The 19736-nt window shown below is 35.5% G+C and overlaps 1 protein-coding gene across 4 annotated transcripts; it reads right to left on the reverse strand.

Annotated features, from left to right (window-relative positions):
- Nucleotides 1–918: 918 nt before the first annotated feature.
- Nucleotides 919–5606, reverse strand: LOC109004302 (auxin response factor 18-like). 4 transcript variants are annotated; one of them, XM_035688827.1, is made up of 5 exons: nucleotides 5307–5606; nucleotides 4673–5172; nucleotides 3330–4549; nucleotides 1575–2485; nucleotides 919–1486 (listed from the first exon to the last, which is right to left on the reverse strand). In XM_035688827.1, the coding sequence occupies exons 3-5, from the start codon at nucleotides 4452–4454 to the stop codon at nucleotides 1417–1419; spliced, it is 2106 nt and encodes a 701-aa protein (XP_035544720.1). In that variant the 5' UTR covers nucleotides 4455–4549; nucleotides 4673–5172; nucleotides 5307–5606; the 3' UTR covers nucleotides 919–1416. The 4 variants fall into 4 exon arrangements, with proteins under 4 accessions (XP_035544720.1, XP_035544719.1, XP_018838365.1 ...); XM_035688826.1 differs by having other exon boundaries at nucleotides 5303–5606; XM_018982820.2 differs by having other exon boundaries at nucleotides 5283–5606.
- Between the last annotated feature and the right edge of the window lie 14130 nt (nucleotides 5607–19736).

A 19736-nucleotide genomic window follows, 5' to 3' on the forward strand; every position in this document is an offset into this window, starting at 1 on the left:
CTCAGTTTCTCACAATTTTTCAATACGAATTTTGGATAATTTAAAAATGAGAATAAGAGGCAAATATAATTTTGACTAGATTAATTCGGAATCCTAATCACTTGTGGCATCAGGATGAGACATATACTTACTTCCCCATAATCAAAGAAAGATAGAGAAGAGATCAGATTTGGTTTATCATCCATGTTGGAACTCTTGACTTTTGCTTTAAATAGATTCATGATTGCTTATATTTCGTGATTAAATATCTTTTTATAATTTAGAGAAATATAAAAATAAAGTTATTTTATTTATAATAATAAGATGATGTGTAAATATTTGTGTAAGAAAATGTGAAAATCGTTTTGCTGACTGATTTGGTTATATAAAATCAAATTATTTCATCTCATCTCATCTTATATTATATAATTATTATAATTTTTTTAGATTTTTATATAAAATATAATAAATAATTTAATTTTTTTAAATTTTAAAATAAAAATTAAATTATAATAAAATTTTATTTAATTTCTAATAAAACGAACCATGCACGAAATCAAACGAGGAAATATGTGTTGAGAATCTTTTGGCGTGTGAAAAAGTTGATACTCTTGAAGTTAACAAGTTAAGGGAGAGATTAAACTTAAAAGTCAACTTCGACCCATGTTTGATGCATCGATTAGACGTTCAACCAACTTTCTGTTTTATTTTTCAGTCACGCACGGCACAAAGATGTTTCTTAAAAAGGTAGCCATCGTTTTCCAGACCAAAATAATTGGTTCTTGAACAGACTTGCTTCTCTTCTTGCCATTACATCTGTGAAAACTTTGAAAAATGCCAAAGGAGAAAATGTCATCTTTCCTTTACCCACACTCCAAAGAAAATTAGCACAAGAGAAAAACATACCAAAACATCATTAAAATATAAGACAACGGTAAGTAATTCCAATGTCTTGTGCCTTTTTTCATTTGATTGATTTATATGAACTAATATTCTGGTTACAGGCAGCAAGAAAATCCAAATACATTTCTGATAAGAAAGATAAACTCCCCCCCACCCCCCAAGGAACAGACATTATTTCACCTCGGATTGGCTTCAAAACCAGATCAATAACATGGGAAACAGCGACTAAAACCCCACATTCACATGTTCTCAAAAACAGAACATTTCCTACAAACCTCAAGGACTTTTAGGATTTGTTGTCTGCAAAAACAAAAAATAGAAGAAGAAAGAGATGCAGAGAAACAATATTAACCAAAATTCTTAATGAACTATGGTCTAGGGCACTGAAATGCGGAAGCAAAACATGAATCAAGAAGGTTCCAACCGTGCAACCCAAAAAATGGATGAGAATGCCCCCAACTTCCAAATTCCAATCAGGAACAAAGGATTTGACCAACCAGCTGTACAATTGAAATGAAGTTTTTATTGCTTTCTCTACATTCCTACATTGTCGCTGCTTGAATCCATTAAAATTGTTAACCTCCTTGCGGTTTTCATAAAGTCACTGCAGCAATAAATAGAAGTTCGTCATATATGAGAAGTGTTGATGATAGGAGGAGCTAATGCAAGAAAAACAGGCAAATGATTCCCACCTGAACGGTTCATCTCCCATCAGTTTGACTGCGCCTGTAGTATCCCGGTAAAGCACCTGGCTCAGTGTCTCAGAATTTTCTATGCTAAACATGTTGGCCAGTTTTCTGTACAATTCCTCATAAGATCCAAGTAATGAAAGGTCAAGACTGCGACCCACGTCCTCTGATTCCATGAAGACTTTACAGTGACCAGTCTCCAAATTGGGCTCGGTTTCTTGGCAGTTATCTTTATACCATTGGAGACCTTCACAGGATGAGCGCTCAACTATGCCTCGGTTATGCGCACATCCAGAACCATCAGAAAAATTTGTCACTTTATCTGCATTTCCATCTGACGAACTATTTCCAGTACCAACTGGTGAGACAGTGTCTCCAGAGCAGCTCAAAGAAATCTGCTGCTCTGTAAGTATTGGTTGACCAAAAAGTACAAACTGAGGGCTCTTCACATCATCAGGTTTCTTCGGAGTCTGTGAATGTGCCATGGTTAGAAAGCAAGAAACATTCTCACTCATGCTAGGCTTTTGAAATATTGAGTTATTTGGGGCTCTAGCGGGTGTAGCAGTATGATCAAGTCGCGGGAAACCAGCCGGAAACAGACCTGACTGCAGTTTATTGAGGTGGAGATCTGATAATGATAGACCATAATGAGCATGCCTGGCTCCCTGCATGCCAGCAGGAATGTTTTCGGGTAGACAACTAAATGGGCTGCTGGGCCCAAGGAGATTGCCGGAAAATGTGGGCATATGAAGTTGACCATCAAGTGGAAAATCTGGGAGTTGTGGCAATCTCAACTTCTTCCGTGGTGGTGAAAAGGGCGATAGATGCATGGCTGGTATGTTCGATACCAATTCCACCAGCCATGGGCTTACACATTTCACATTTTGGAGCAAGTCCGGTTCATCCCATGTAACCTACAACGTATGAATTTGTCCAATAAGAATATATTGAAAGAAACAAAACTGACTTGCATATTGAATTTTAGGCACAAACCAGAGAGCATCCAGTTAGCAAAAGAACTTTTCTTTAGACTTATTTCAGAAATCAGAATCATTAAATCATGTAGTTCATAAGTCAGGCTTTTGTTATGTTTTGATTGACATAATCAATAGAAAGTAAACTGAATAATTCAGGTATGATGTTTAACACTATCAATGTCTTAGCCAGCCCAAATTTTTATCAAACTTTCATTTTAGAAGATTTCAAGGGCACCTCTCATGTCTTTCCCCAAGACCAGACTGCATATTTGTCATCCGGGAAACTTGGTAATGCCACATGATACTAATGAATTGCGGGTTTAGTCAATTACAACAAAGTAATAGCAGAAGAGCCAACACAACGATAAAACACCTAAAACAGTAAGAAACAGCAAAATATTCAAACAGGATAGGCCATCCGACACAAACAGATTCAACCTCACAGAGAAACCATACAGAAAAGCCAACAAATAACTTAGGAAGAGTAGAGGTAAATTGATTCTTCATTGAAGCGGGAGCATACAAAAGGGAAGTTGGAGTATAGTAGAACGGCCCAGGGAAACAGAAATTGGGCATATAGATAGGATATGATATTGGGAGACACGCTTTTGTGCTAATGACAGCACATGGAAACAGAAATTGGACATACAGATAGGAAGTTATTCGATTTCCTTACACAACAACAACAACATGATGACAGGTAAACACCACACACTACCATCTTACTAACCAGCCCGTGCTCTATTTCAAAAGAAATGCAGATTAAAAGGTGTGATGGTACCTGGAGAAGCCGCCAAGGTGACTCGGGCCAGCGCAGGGGATCGGCAACCTGCACAGAAGAAATGGTTCCCATGAACCAACTTATCCGCGAAGAATCTTCAGTTTCAAAAGCCATCTTGAACCTCATTCCCGCACACCACCGGATCTGCAATGCTGCTTTCACCATCGAAGCCTTCACGCAGAACTCCGGCGTGCTCGCTCGAGGATAGTAAACAACCTCGAATGCCTTCCCATTGGCAGCAAGAGTTGCAGCTTCAATAACCGATTCGGGCCTCACTTTCCCCCTAACCATCAGATTCCCATTCGAGCTTGAACCGTTTCCATTACTGTTACAATTCCTCATTAGTTTGCTCTCACCATCTCTCAAGAATGCCGAAAACCCACCATATGGCATGGCGCAACTCCCACCTGCGGGGTTCCACCCGGACGTCATCTCCGGTCCACCACCAATTCCCCTCTTGGCCCGCCTAATGCCAACACAAAGATCGCCATTCTCAGCCCTCAAAAACACTATCGAATCCCCCGCAACAAGCTTCTTATGGTTCACAAAAGTACTCCATCCCGTCGTCAAAAGATGCCGCCTAGGCGTTCCCCTGTAGATGTGCCTAAACTTCCACGTTTCTCCATGAACATCCTTAGCTAAAATGGTCTGAACAGGGGGATCCGCCGAGTAATCCAGCCGCGGAAAGATCGTCTCCGCGCAGTACCGTGGAACAGAAAAACCCCCACCATTGTTCGCATCCGATTGAGTCAGCGTCTTTGCAAAGGAGGCCGGTTTTTCTTGCGCTTCAGACCCATTAATCCCTCCAATCCCATCATCTTCAAAGTCCAGCTCATTGGCATTCACCGGAACCAGTCTCATCTTGGTGAAAACCTCATCGGTCTCGGGATCGGCCATGTATTTCACAGCACAAACTCTGCAGGGAATAAACGGCACAACCCTCGGGCAGCTCCGGAAATCGACATTTCCGCAGGCATGCTCGGCGTGCCCCTGAGGGAAGTAGAAGACCTTGGCGTTGACCGAGGGCATTTGCACCATTCCACCGGCGCAGGCATGCCATAGTTGAGGATCTAAGCACTTTTCCACCTCCTTTAACTTCTCCTTCGAATCCATAAATGTAATCATTTCAGTTCAGAGATTTTGTACCAATTCGCAGTTAATTCACTGATTTTCAGAGCATGAAAACCCTCTCCTTTTTTATGGTTATCTCTTAGTAAACTCTGCAACCACGTAAAACACGATAATTAGTCCAAAGCTTGGGAAAACAATAACAAAAAAAAATCTCGAGAAAAAGTGAATCAATGAGTTTGATCATTGAATTTTAAATTGGGTAATTGATTTACCTTCCAGAAAATATATGATCAAAGCGAAAAACTGAAAATTTGATATCAGCTGGCACTACTTGAAAACATTAAACCGAGATAGGAGTTCCAGAATCTCCTTCCCAAAACCCCCTAAGAAGCAAAGCGAGGATTCTAACGGAATACGAAACCAAAAGCCGCAATTCCACGGAATCCCAACATTGCGAAAGCTTTCTTTTCTCTGAATTCAGTTGTGAGTAGCTTCACGTCCCTTTTTTAGTTTTTGTCAGCAACCTCGATGAGCATCGAAAATCTAGCTTTGCAGAAATCGAAACCCCTACGCTGTTGCTCTCTCAACCGGCCGGAAATTAGCGTTGTGCACCCGGAGACAAATAAACAGAGTGATTTTTTTTCTCACACTCTACTTCCAATTCACCGAGTCTCGAAGCAGATAGTCGTCCACAGTCTTTGTTTTGTAGCTTGAAATGAGCAAGATCTGCCCCAGCACTCACACACATGCCCACAATTGCCGTTCTCTTACACTATCTCCGATCGAAAGGAAAACAAAATCAAAATAAATTCTTTAGAATAAAAAAAAAAAAATCCGCAACTAACTACACAAAAAAATCTCTGCAGCGAAAACTCCTCCAACCTCTTTGCCAAATTTCTCACCTACCAAACTACACACCTCCAAATCTTCTTCTTCTTCTCCTCCTCCTCCTCCTTCTTTCTCAAAGATTCAACAAATGACTCGATGGCCAGTACATAGAAAGCTGCAACTTTTGAATCATGGAAACGACCGAAACATACAGAGGAAAAAACAGCAACAGCAACAAAGGGTCGTTTTTACAAATATCAAGCAGAGGTAGTAGTAACAGTAGGACTCTCTCTCTCTCTCTCTCTCTCTCTGTGTTTTCAATTATTTTAATTTTATTTAGATTTCTCAACCTTTTTCTTCGGATCTGAAGGAAGAAACCCTGTGCGTATCTTAAGAAGCCAGCCAAAACAACAAAGATCTTTAAAGGAAAAACTCTCCCATTTCCCCCACCCCTTTGTTTTTTTCTTTAAATATTTTATTACTTCATTTATTCCGTTCCGTATTAATTTACGATGAAAAAGGAATTAATTTACACGTTGTTATTAACATCGCCAACAGGTCCAACGCCCTATTTATATAAAAAAAAATATATTTCAAACAGAGAAATATTTTAGTCATAATTTTCTTTTATAATAATATACTCATAAAACAACATGAATTTATGTGATACATTAAATTGTAAGATAATTTTATAAAATATATCTAATGTTTAATGCGAAATTATATCAATTATAAGTTTATATTTATCAAATTTTATTGTGATTGTAACACTTACACTTTTTATATAAATTATTTTATGAGTAGCGAAACTCATAAAATATGTTTTAAGATTTTTTTTTCATTATAATATTTTTAATTTTCTCAATAGTGTTTTTCTTTTGATCCAAATATATTTATATAAAAATAATCTTAATTTATCAAAACATTTTACCTTGATTTCCATAATAAAAGAAACTTAGGTAAAACCAAAAACAAATCTTAGAAAAAATTATTTTCAAGCATATTTTTAATAGATCCCACCACTTTATGGAACTCCGTAAAAATATATTCAAAATTTTTTCAGTCCAAGATATTTCACAATTTCATAAAATTCTATAAAAACCCATCTTTACAATTTTTCTCCAACTTTAAGGAACTTTGAAAAAATAGTCGTGCTACATAGAAATTATATATTTTGTATATCATATAAAAACATATAATTTTTGTATTTTATCCTTATATTTCATATTTCATAAAATATGAGAGTAAAATAGTAAAATCATATATTTTTAAGTTGTGTGCAGAGTGTGAAGTTTATGTTTAGAATTTTTCTTGAAAATAACTCACATCCGAACATCTCAAAAGTTTTTGAGGAGAAAATAAAATAGATTCTAGAGTAATTATTGTTACAACGTTTTTTAAACAAACAAAGATCAACCTTATTCATTGAGTTAAAAATCCTTACAATACTTTTCACGTATTTGATCTCACCCGCCCCTCCTCTATCCACACTATTTCCTCACCATATTCTAATGCTAACTTAGTTAGTTGATGTGCTGCATGATTACCTCTTCGTGACAAAAGAAATTTTTGATATCTTCTACAATCTGTCAATACCAAGACCAGTTCTCTTCTCTACTCTTAACATCATTAACTACTTCAAGGGCATTTCCCTTAAATATCACATGCTGAAGACCTAACTCCATGCTAAATTCTGTAGCTCTCTCAAGTGCCAAAGCTTCAACCTGTAATGGACTTCGTATAAATCTCCTTGGCATATTTGCAGAAGCTACCAACTGACCTTCCCAATTCCTTACCATTATACAACCTTCCATAGTAGATTTCTTCACATCTAGTACAACATCTAGGGCTGAAAGTCAGCCGGTCCAGATCGAGAAAACCGATTGGACCGATCAGTTTGGTACGAATCGGACTAGACTGGACCGAAAAAAGTCTTGGCCGGTTTCGGTCCTAGGAAACTAAGGGTTTTGGTCTTTGGTCTGGTCCCGGGTTGGGGTTTTCGGACCGGACATATCGAAAATATAAAATTAATTTTTATTTTTTAGATATTTTTATATAAGACTTGTATAATAAATTATGTAATTTTCATCTAACTTACCCCATATACAATATAAAATTTTAAATATGTAATTACAAATTTATAAATTAATATTCTATTAATTATATATTACCAATTAACCTATCATCAATTCACCATTAAGTAATTACTAACATCTACATCTATCTAAAGTTATTAGATAACTTTTTTTTAAGATATCTAAGTTGTAAGTAAATATAAAGCAATTAAAAATAACTAATGTAAATTGTAATTAACTAATGTATGACATGAATATCAATTAACTAACCTATCACTAATTCACACCATTAACTAATTACTAACATCTATATCTATGACCTAAGTTGTAAGTAAATGTAAAGCATGTATGGATGTATGGATAATTAAATTATCTATGCTTATTGCTTCATATACAAAATGTAAAAAGTTGTATATAACTCATTATGCATTAATTTAAAACTATCATAAATTATAATGCATTGACATACTCTAAGTTAGTAACAAAGTAACAATTAACATCATCAATATAATTATAACTAAACTAAATCACTATAACTATAATTATAAATTTATAACTAAATCAATGTAAGTCTATAACTATAAGTCTATATATAGTATTAATATCACTATGACTAATGAGTATTAGTAATGACTATATCACTATAACTTTATAAGTCTACGACCATATATTACTATTAGTATAGTATAGTCAATAATTTAGTATCAATATATTATTATATAATATATAATATATAACATATATATTATTAGTATCATTATATCGTTATAATATATATATATATATATGTAGTAGTAACACTATTAGAGTATAATATATAGTATTATCATTAATTATTTTTTCAATGAGTTAAAAGAATAATCAACATTAAATAGTTTACTTAATTTTACTAATCTAAATAATTTTTTAATTAATTTATGTGCTAAAAATATAAAAGAATCATTTTATCTTCAGTATCATTTTTCCATTTATCTACTCATGATGAAGAAGGGCTTCGATTAAATTAGTTTTAAATTTAAGTTGGTTTTGAATTAGTTTTATTATATTTATACTCTTATTTATCTATTTTAGTCAGTTATTTTAATTTAAAGTGTTTAATTTCTAGCATTGAATTTAGATTAAAAATCCTAGATGATGAAGGGTCTAGATTAAATATAAAATCCTAGATCCCTCATTTTCCCTTATTCCCTCTCTCTCTCTCTCTCTCTCCTCTTCTCTCCAGCCGCAGACCCTCCTTTGCGATTTCTCTCTCCCTCTCCTTCCCCTCTAGCAGCACCGTCGCATCCCAGACCATCGCGAGAGCCGCTCGTCGTCGACGGCATCATCAGCTCCTCCTCGTTGGCCAGATCTCCTTCCCCAGATCCCGATGCATCCCCCTCTCTCCCTCGCACGCTCTCTCTCATGGTTTCCCCATGTCACCACCACATCCCAAACTTACAATGTATTTATATATTTTTTCTTTGATGTGAGAAATCTTGTATATTTTTTAACTAATTTACAATATTTGTGCTAAACATCAAACGGCGCCATTTTGTTTTTGTGATTTATTTGATTGATAATTCATTGTAGGGTTCCTAAATTGCTTCCTGAAAGCTAAAACTGCATCATAATGTTGAAATGTCTAGATGTTTTGCACTTGGGATCTGATTTCATTTTATTGATTTCTAGAAGGCATGGATCGAATGAGACCGACCGTCTCGTCCCGTCCCGTACCAAATGAGACCGGACCGAATCGATTCTTGTGTATTTCAATCCGGTCCCAAGTGGAAAAAGCATGGACCGAATAGATCTAGTCCAATCTACAAAACCATCTCAGGACCGATTGGACCGGACCAAACTCACCCCTAGCAGCATCCCAATTCACTTTATACCAATTAACTTTAGGCTTGCTCTATCCCAATTCACTTTATACCAATTAACTTCAAGCTTGCTCTATCTAACTCCAATGCTTCTCTGATTTGTCACTGCTGTTTGATGTTGAGCTTGCTGATTACAACGTTAAATGCTATATTTGTCTCACTTTACATAGATCATAAAGTTTCTTCAGAAATTCATTTACATTAATTTTGTACTTTATTAGATTTGATTCCTTTCAAGCAATGCACTCGGTAACACACACACCCACATACATATATATATATATATATATTATTTTTATATATTTTTTTATTTATATAGAACAATAATAAATAGACACATGAATCATAGAAAATATATAGTTTTAGAGAATAGTTTTGTGGCATATTTTTATAATATTAGATCCAAAAGGTGAGACTGTGTCAAGTGGCATTATAAAAATAATTTCTAACATTCATAACACCATAAACTTTATTATAAAGAAAATTATGAAATCACAAAATTATTTTATTATAAAGTCACATTTATTAATACAATTACTGGCTCCAGCGAATATAGCCATCTCAATATAAAACCATAGAAGAATCAAAGATTCGATTTTGCTTTTCAATTTATACGTAAATTACATAAAATTTACAAACTTATCACAATTTCATGATAATTAAGGTCGTTGAAGAAATGACATGTCGTACTATACTGATAGTCAAATGATGATGACAGAGAGTACAAATTATAACCAACAATAATACTAGTTTTGATTTTAAATTTATTATTTCTAGTTAAAATTATTAATATAGTACGTATTTTTTTTTATATTAATCGCTTAAATAAAACAAATTCTATTTGTAAGTTATTATAGCGAAAACACCTTACACACTATTAATATTATATGATTTGATTTGTAAAAAAAATTATAAAATTTAAATTTTATAAATCAAATCATATTATTATGATATAAACTGTGTGATGAAATATATATACTTGGAAAATTCTTAAATAAATAGTCATTAAAAATATATTACATAAAATCCAATACAATATAAGACAACAACTTAGCCTTTTTCTCACGAGTGATTTTGTTGCAATTAGTCCATATTTTTATCTAAAATAACTTTTTTCAACCATTTCAAATCGTAGCTGACTCTTCAGAAATGCACGGCAACTTAAAGTACTTAAAGTTACAAGTGAAATATATGTCAAAAAATAAAATGGTTCAATATAGTTATTTGCCGCAAGAATTTTCTGACGATGTGATTTTGGTAGCAAAAGGTAATTATTTGCTACCAAATAGTGATAATTTGTTTGGATGCAAAAACACTTTCATCTTATCTGATTATTACAATTTTTCTAAACTTTCATACAAAATATAATAAATAATTTAACTTTTTCAAATCTCAAAATAATAATAATATTAAAAAGAGTAATGATACCCATCATCCCAATTTTCATCATCCTTTCATCATCCTATGATGTGACAATAATTGATTAGAAATTATTTATTATATTTCACTTATAAATCTATCATTTAATACCACATCATGAGATGATGAGAGTTGAAATGATAAATAGATTTTTTCTTCAAGCAAAAACCCTTTGAATTCTCTCTCTCTCTACGAGTCCTCACGTAAATTTTGACAAAGGGCCGGGTAGACTAGACGCGTGGGGGGATTACACTGGGTTTCCTTTTGCTTTTGGTCGGGGTTAAGGGAAGCCCGCGGGTAAATGTAATTTACGTGTGCAGCAATGGAACAGTCTTGACCTTAAAATAAATAAAAAAAAACCAAAGAGAAAAAAGAAAAAAATTGAAACATTTTGAGATCAACTAACGCAAGCAAGCATGCATTAAGCAAGAGCTGAGTACAGAGGAAGATAGAGATGGGACCAACTGCCTATTTTGCCTATGGGGTTTGAGTTTCCACTTGTAGAGACATTTATGTTATTAATTTCTGCAGTTTTTTTTTCTTTTTCTTTTTTTAACTTCCCCACTTCACCAGACATCATAAATGGAAAAAGTACATTATCTATTGAACAACCACACCAAAATACCTTTCCAAAACTGCACTTTCCTCCACTTGAAAATTATATGGTATGATTTTATAACAACTAACTAGTTTGAGCTATATTTTAAGTTTTTATATTTTTTCTTGATATGAACTATTTTAGATTGTGTTTGAATAGTGAGATATTTTCAAATATTTTGTAAATAATAATAACAAAAATAATGAATAGTAACGATGAATAGTTGTAAAAAATAAATGAAAAGTAATAATAAAGAGAAGTGCTATACGACATCCACTATAGTGGTGCATACAATGCACACACTACGTGGATGCCTTTCATCCAATTGTTTTTTTTCTTCTTTTGGCTTCTCTCTCTCTCTCACCAGCGTCTCTCTCCCGTCTCTCTCTCATCAACTCTCGCTTGTCTCGCTCTCTCTCTCTCATCTCTGCTCTTGCTCTCTCTCTCATCTCCGCTCTCTCATCTCTGCTCTTGCTCTCTCTCTCTCCTCTCTGATCTCTCTCGTTTTCCCTCTCAAATATGTGGTGTATATTTTGACACCTAATGTGTACAAAATTGGCTTCAATAAATAGTCGCTTCTATATATAATATAATAAATAGTAGTGAGTTATTTTGTGAAAGTTTGTTTCATCCGGTTGTTATTATTTTTTGTTTTCTTTGATTATCATTTTTGCTGGAACGGATCGATATGATACATTTTAAATAATTTTAAATATTGCACAAAATCTAAAATGAAAAATAACATTTCTCAAATAAAGATGTCGCTCTCATACGAGCTATGACATTGCCAATCTATCGCCCAAAGTATGTGACATGCTTTTGAGCTTGAGGCTTGAGCTAAGCCAATGTATTATAGAGCTATATGTAGCTTTGTGACTACATATGTCCAGAAAGCTAAGCTGACCAAAGCTCAAATATATATATATATATATATATATATATATCTATTGACTATTATATTATATATAGCATATTTCCTATATATTTACTCTATTATAATAAGTGACTATCTAATTGTGAATAATAACTTTTATTATTTTTACATTAAGTCTGTTAAATCTTGTTTTACCAAAAAACCCTTAAAATCATCGACCATTTGATGTGTAGCTCTCTTGTAGAATTTAATAAAGGATCATATTTTATCAAAAAGTCCTTAAGACCCTTGATCATTTGACGTGTGCCTCCATTGTAGAATTTAATGAAGAATTATGTTTTACCAAAAGATCCTTAATAGCCCCGCGGTTAGATACTTTGCTGAAATTTAGATTTTTTTTAATCTTGATTTTTTATTTTTCTTTAACTTTGTATTTTCTTTTTTTAGACAAATAAATTACTGACTTTTTTTATTTATTTAAATTATTATATCAGGTATACCTCGAGACTAATGCACTGAGGGCGTTCCCTAGTATGTATATATATACACACACAGAGAAACTTATAAATATCAGGGTCATCCATATTGTTTTTTATGCCAGGTTAGGTCATGTCCGCTTAATTGGGTACCAACATTATATCTAGGTCCACTTCATTTAATTGGAAAACAACTTCTGAACTGTTACACAATACCAAAACAACTGTTTTTTTATTTTTATTTTTTCCCTTCTTTTCTCTCAATTTCACACTAAAATAAAATGAATAATTATATTGAAAGGTCTTTACATCATCACTATCTACATGACATAATTTAATTAAAATTAAATCTTATAAATCAAATTATATATACTATATAGATTGTATTGTCAATTGTGTGTGGTGTAAATGACTTAATTAATAACACTATTTAAGTAAAATATGTTATGTTTAGCAAATGGCCAAACCTGAGTTTTTCTCTAATTTGTTTATGTTATATTTAAAAACAACCCAACATGTCCCTATTAATTAATTCATTTCATTAATGACGATATTAATGCCACTTCATCAAAAGTCTTTTAGGATCGATTTTCGTATATGAAATTATTAAAAAAGAGTTGTATATCTATCTAGTTGGATAATTGTACCGTTGATATTGGTGGGACAGAACACCGAGAGAGACCACTACCAAAGTTAACATAATGACGACATGATGATCATGATGAAGTCATGAATTGATTACATGCATGGATCCCATGTCCGTTATTGTGCTTTGATACTGATAATGCATGCATGCTGCATGGTCCCATTGTTGTTGGTTTCTTCAATAAGTTTTTTTTTTAACCCTCCTAATTAATAAACGTCTTGCATGCATCGGGATCAAGATCGATCCACGCCCACCACCTACTTTAATTTACTAGTTAGCCGGCCAGCCGGTATTAGTACGTACTTGGTGCAGGACCATGCATGCAGCAGTACTACTCCTGATACGTATACACAACTTCTGGACCAGCTATTGCCAAACCTATACACATTATTTTTCACTTTTTGGCTCTGCATTATGTCACCCCATCCCCAGTTAGGCCAGACGTTACCAGCTCCCCACATATAATAACAACCAGGCCAGATCGATCGAGCATGCATCAAACCCAAGATCGAGAAAGTGACGTATTAACGTCCATGCATAGACATTTGGCTGCGTCCGGAGACCCTACTTACCCTACTACGTACTTACCCAGAATCATGGTCATCATGGAATGGAAGTGGTTGGAACGCGCATAGCATCATGAACACCACCTTATTTTTTTCTCTTCCACACCATGCAGGCCTGTATTATCATTAGCATTAGTGAATTCATGAATCAGCACGTATTTCCAAGTCAAAAATGGTCGTGTGTTTGGCCCTCAGCTGCTTCAAACATGCACGACCAAGTACAGCCGGCTAACGTACCCACCGATATTATCGTATATGTCATGATAAGCATCATTAAAAAAGATCATGATCATCGTAAGCAATTTCTTTGTATATCATGATCATAATTAAACATGTAGAAAAAACAAAACGATCGATAATGTCTTTGTTGTTAGGAACATTTCTTTTTATATAGTTAATATTAACATTTCTTCAACAAAAGTCTAACAAGATCCATTGCGACAATATCTTTCTAATTCCTGGCACGTAGGTATTTTGGTGTCCATTGGGACAGTCGGACAAGTACTTGTATCGTTTGGCCCTTCCAAAGCGACGAATTACTCCCAAAGTGAGTTAGATAAGTACTGTACTACGTACTGCATAGAGAGTGACAAATGTCGTGGACGTGAATTGAAAAATTTGTTCTATTGTGCTTAAGAATAGAGACTGATTCGTGATCGGACCTATATCGTGGGCTTTCTGGCCTACTTAATTACTTGATCATGTGTCGATCGAGCAGGTATCTAGTATCTCAATTCCCTCGCGTCCTCGTGTCTGACTTGTTCAGATCTGGTCCATTATTAGAGCACTGTTGGCTTAAGTACCGTGGATAGACATTTTTCCAAGCTTGTCTCTTTCTTCAATTATATCAATGGGTTGCATTGTACTGATTTGCTTCCATTTGGGCGATTTTGCTGTTGAGGATGATTTTGAAGTTGAGTTTCATCTGATAAGTTTTTTTTATTGGAAATGTGAAATTATGATGCACGTTTGTTTAAAGAGAGATAATGAGGCATGTATTTTATTAGTTCTTTTGTTTTTAAAGTTTTGAGTTGGAGTGATTTTTGTTTTGGGGGAGTTGGCAAACTAGGTCTACAAGTTTCTTCATTTAAAGCTAATGGCATCATTACAAAATAGAATTTGCATAGCACACTAATTGAGTTGCTTTTAGATAACCATTAATTGCACATTTGTTGAAACTATTTTGGAAGGAGTTAAATAGTTGATTCTTGTAAAAGAATTAGATAGTTAGTTTTTGTGATGTTTGAGGGGCAATGTACTTTGAACGCATGATTCTTGCTTGTAATATTTTGGTACAAAAAGACGTATGAATGTTGATGGTACTATGGTGTAAGGAGTACATGATGGGAATCGGGGTACTTTCCATTCATGAACTGGTTATTGGGTCATTCACTTGGAATCTCACTACTCCCATGTCAAGAACTGGGACCGGAGATTCTCTTTCATCTTTGGAGTCGATTGGAAATTTCCTATTGGTGAGGCAACCCACCACAAGTTTCCTGTCAAAGCCCCCTGGTGTCCCATCCCTGAATACTATAGTTTCAAAGTGGCTTCCACTAGAGGGGACATGGCACATCTGGATCTTATCTACGTACGCGTGGGTCAAGGAAAACCCGAATTACGTCATTTCTGAGGTTGTCCTTACTCGATAGAATGTTGATTGCTTCTTGGTTCTGCTAGATCGGTCATGTGTCGTGGGCCATCAAGTCTTGAGCTAGATAGGTCCAGGGTACACTTGTGGGCACAAGATGTGAGGATCACGCCAACATAAGAGGACAAAACACCTTTCGAGGGCAAAGGGAAGGCGAAGAATATAGTATTTCCTTGGCAAGTGGAAGGTTAATATGGTATTTCCTCATTGGTTTGGTGAAAAATGAGTATGCAAGGCCTGCAAAGTGCAACTAGTCCAAAAAGAGGACGAGCGACACTACATAAAAAGCCTGGCAGACATAGCGCAGGATGTAACAAAAGACTTTTCACCCTGTGTTGGATGAGCAAGCAAGAAGGCAAGAAAGTCTAGTGCCGAAGGCAAGGAGGAACTGAAGAGGCTAGTAGCTTGGGCAAAGGGTGAGTTACGAGCATTAGGAGAGCAATAGTCAAGGACAAAACCCATATAGATGTATGAGTATTCCGCGATAACACGGAAATGCTCAGAAGGCGGCAACGTTGTATGCAGAAGCCTAACTCCACCTGAGAGGTCACATCAAGAGTGAGTCTGTAGAAAAGATTAGGGCATTGCAAGCCATATCATCTGAACCCAGAGGTATGGTCCAATGCCACTTGGGAGACTCGTACTTCGGGAAGGACTAAAGGGCTCCTATTCAAGGACATAAATAGTCAGGAGGACGTTAGAAGGACACTTGACTATCCTACCCTATATATGGCTTAAGGTAAAAACCAAAACCTCACTTTGAAATCGTAAGCATTGTGTTCTTTGGAGTCAGAGTATTCAAGAGAGTGAGTGACTTCAAGAGAGCGACGGGTAGCGTTAATGTCGCCATAGTATTTTATATACCATGAGGTAGGTTTGGTTTTAAGATAATTCTAGGAATGTGGGGTGAATGTTGTGGGAAATATTAAGGTTTAACTTTTCATATTCTGTAACTTTTTCCTTTCTTCTCAGGAAAATAATATACATCTTCTTCATTATATTTATGATTATCTTTACTCTACGATTTGAGATGATGCATTTGAATACTTGAATTGGTGGTGATTGTGATTTCTGGGTGCGTGAGTTTTACTGTATATCATCATAATGGGTTGGTTAAGGAGTCCCTGCACCATTCCTATGACACTTTGCCACGAGCTTCATACAGGGAGTAAGGGTCCACGTGACAACCAGGATGAAACGAGTTGAGAGATTCTCTGGGCATATCATGTGTGGTGTCTTCAAGTCATTTGACAAGTTCCTAGGGCATCAAGTATACTTTGGTGTGTGTATTGGAGGATTTGAGACAAGCAAATCAGCTTGCATATTGGCCAGGTGGGAGTGATTTCCCAGATCAAATAGTGAAGTGATTTCCTTGCTTGGAATTTTATGTGATGAGATTCTATATGATGAGTTTTATGTGCGTGAGAAAATGATGATTCCTCACCTCGTTGATAATTATGTATACTTGAGATTTGCATAAAGGGTAATTACTCAGAGGGTGATTTCTTGCCATGCTTATATTCTGTGTTTCATCAAGAGGACGACTCCCCGCAATAACTATGGATACATGTGTTTCCTACTTAGAGGGTGATTCCTTGCCGTACATGAGTATATGTGTTCACTGATCCTTCATACGAGATTGTGCATTACATCTTCACATACATTTTTTTCTCATTAGCAGTTTTGTAATACCTGTTTAACCAACCTATGGTTTCATTTATCGAAAATGTAGATTTTGATGCAGAGATAACTTTAGGAGAGGTTCTCGTGGAAAAAGGACCGACTCCACCTAAGTACTAGTAGCAGAGACCTATCTCCATTAATAGATATTTGTTTCTTTTGGAGATGTAATATTTAGTGAGACGAAAAATCATGTAGTGGTTTCTTGTACCTGGAAGTAGGATTTGAATAGATGGTAATGTGTAATGGTATTTGAGAAGTGATAATGACATATGGATATTTGTAAATTAATAAATGAACCTATTTATAATTTATATTTTCACTTTAATTAATTTGCATACATTAGTATACTAATTTATATTAGTATATTAGTTACATTTTATACCCTAATAATACTAATACTATTAAAACTGAAAAATTGTACCAAACTGGACCAAAACCAATAAAGCCGGAGGCACTGGTTTAAGAGGGTAACCGATGCGTAATCAATTTTCGAAAATGCAAAACCGGTGCATATCAGTTTAGTCCTAAATTTTGTCCCAAACTAGACTGGACCGGACCGAACCGGTTACACCCCTACTCCCTCCATATTAATAGCAGATCCTATACCAAAAATATTAGAATTGTTGTCAACGAATACACAGAGGAATTCTACCAATTGAACTCTCGGAACAATCTCTTAGAAATTGGAAGGCAATAGCTTGCATGGTACATTGGAGGTTTATGTTTAGCCATCCAAGATAAGGTCTTGTTGCACACCGTTTGGACTCTATCTGAAGTTGTCAACTTAGTTATGAAAATCGAGGTGCAATTTTCTTGACCACCACCAAGAACACCAATGTTCACCCAACAAATCAGGAGTGTTGACCAACACTCATGACCCAATAATTCATAACTACCCTCATCTAGTCGGCCTCAAAGGGGGAGCAACAATAGTCAAATCTTGAAGGCACCAACCACCTCAACACTGCAAAAGGGTAGTACTGACAGTAACCCATACACTAAGGCCATGACAGAGAAGTGTTTTCAGTGCAATCAACCTGGACACCATTCCAACGTTTGTCCCACATGTCAACCAGTCGATGAAATTGAAGAAGATGAATATTATTCGGGAGAGGAAGAAGGTAGTGGAGATGAAGTATCATAGGAACTTGTAGAAGGTGATGTGGAAGAACTAGTAAACTATGTTATTCAACGAGTTTTGTTTCCCCCGAAACTTGAGGAGAGAAACAAGAGGCATTTTATATTTAAGACTCACTACACTATTAATACGAAACTGCATAATGTGATCATAGACAGTGGTAGCTGCGAGAATTCGTGTTAAAGGCCCTTGTGAATGCATTAGAGTTGAAGATGGAAAAACATTCATAACCCTGTAAGATTAGTTGGATTTGAAAGGAAGCTAAAACATGGATAAACATTCTCTGTCGTATTCCTTTCTCTATAGGGAAATTCTATAAAGATATAGTAACATGTGATGTTGTATAGAAGGATGCTTGCCATATATTGCTCGGTTGACCATGGAAATTCGATGTGGATGCCACTTATAAGGGACGTGATAACGTTTATTCATTTTGGTGGCATGAACGAAAAATAGTGCTGGTACCTGTGGGAAACAAAAGCCATGATCCTACAGATGCAGAGAAAAAAAATACCTTTCTAGTTGTAACTAAAGCTCAATTTATGGGGGATGCAAAGGACTCTGGGGAAGTTTGGACCCTAGCAGTGAAAGGGGAAAGAGTGGCTGAATCAGTTGACATAACTCCACAAGTGAAAGACCTCCTGACCAAAACTGAGGACATCATTCCATTGGAACGACTAGATGGGCTCCCACCCATGTGAGACATTTAGCACTACATAGACTTGGTTCTAGGAGCAAGTTTGCCAAACCTTCCACACTATCGCATGAGTCCCAACGAGCACCAGATTCTGCAAAACTAGGTGGAAGAACTCATTCAAAAAAGCTTGATTAGAGAAAGTAGGAGTCTGTGTGTTGTACCAGCATTACTCACACCAAAGAAGGATGAGAGTTGGAGGAAGTGCATGGACAGCTGCGCCATCAACAAAATAAGATAAAATACCAGTTTTCTATTCCTCGGATGACTAGTATGTTGGATATGCTTGCAGGGTCCAATATCTTTTAAAAAATTGATTTACGAAGTGGATATGACCAAATTAGAATTTGGCCCAAAGATGAATGGAAAAAGACATGCAAAACTAAGGAAGGCTTATACGGGTGGCTAGTGATGTCGTTTGGCCCCTAACACGCACCAAGCACTTTCATGTGTGTCATGCACCAAGTTCTTAAGCCTTTCATTGGATAATTTCTTGTGATCTATTTTGAAGATATTCTTCTTTATAGCCAAAATGAGATTGAACGCTTGGGTCACGTAAGGGAGGTTCTGTTGGTTTTGCTTGCTAACAAGTTGTATTTTAATCTAAAGAAGTGCACTTTTCTAAGCAACAAACTATTATTCCTTAGGTTTGTGGTGAGTGTTGAAGGCATACTTGTGGATTCAAGCCATTCAAGATTGGTCGAGGCCCATGACCGTTAGTCAAGTTTGTAGCTTTCATGGGTTAGCCACTTTCTGTCACTGGTTCATCAAGAACTTATGTTCCATTGTAGCGCTAATCATAAAGTGCATGAAGAAGGGGTAGTTTTGT

This window comes from Juglans regia, chromosome 3 (genome assembly GCF_001411555.2).
Source record: "Juglans regia cultivar Chandler chromosome 3, Walnut 2.0, whole genome shotgun sequence".
Classification (NCBI taxonomy): Eukaryota; Viridiplantae; Streptophyta; class Magnoliopsida; order Fagales; family Juglandaceae; genus Juglans; species Juglans regia.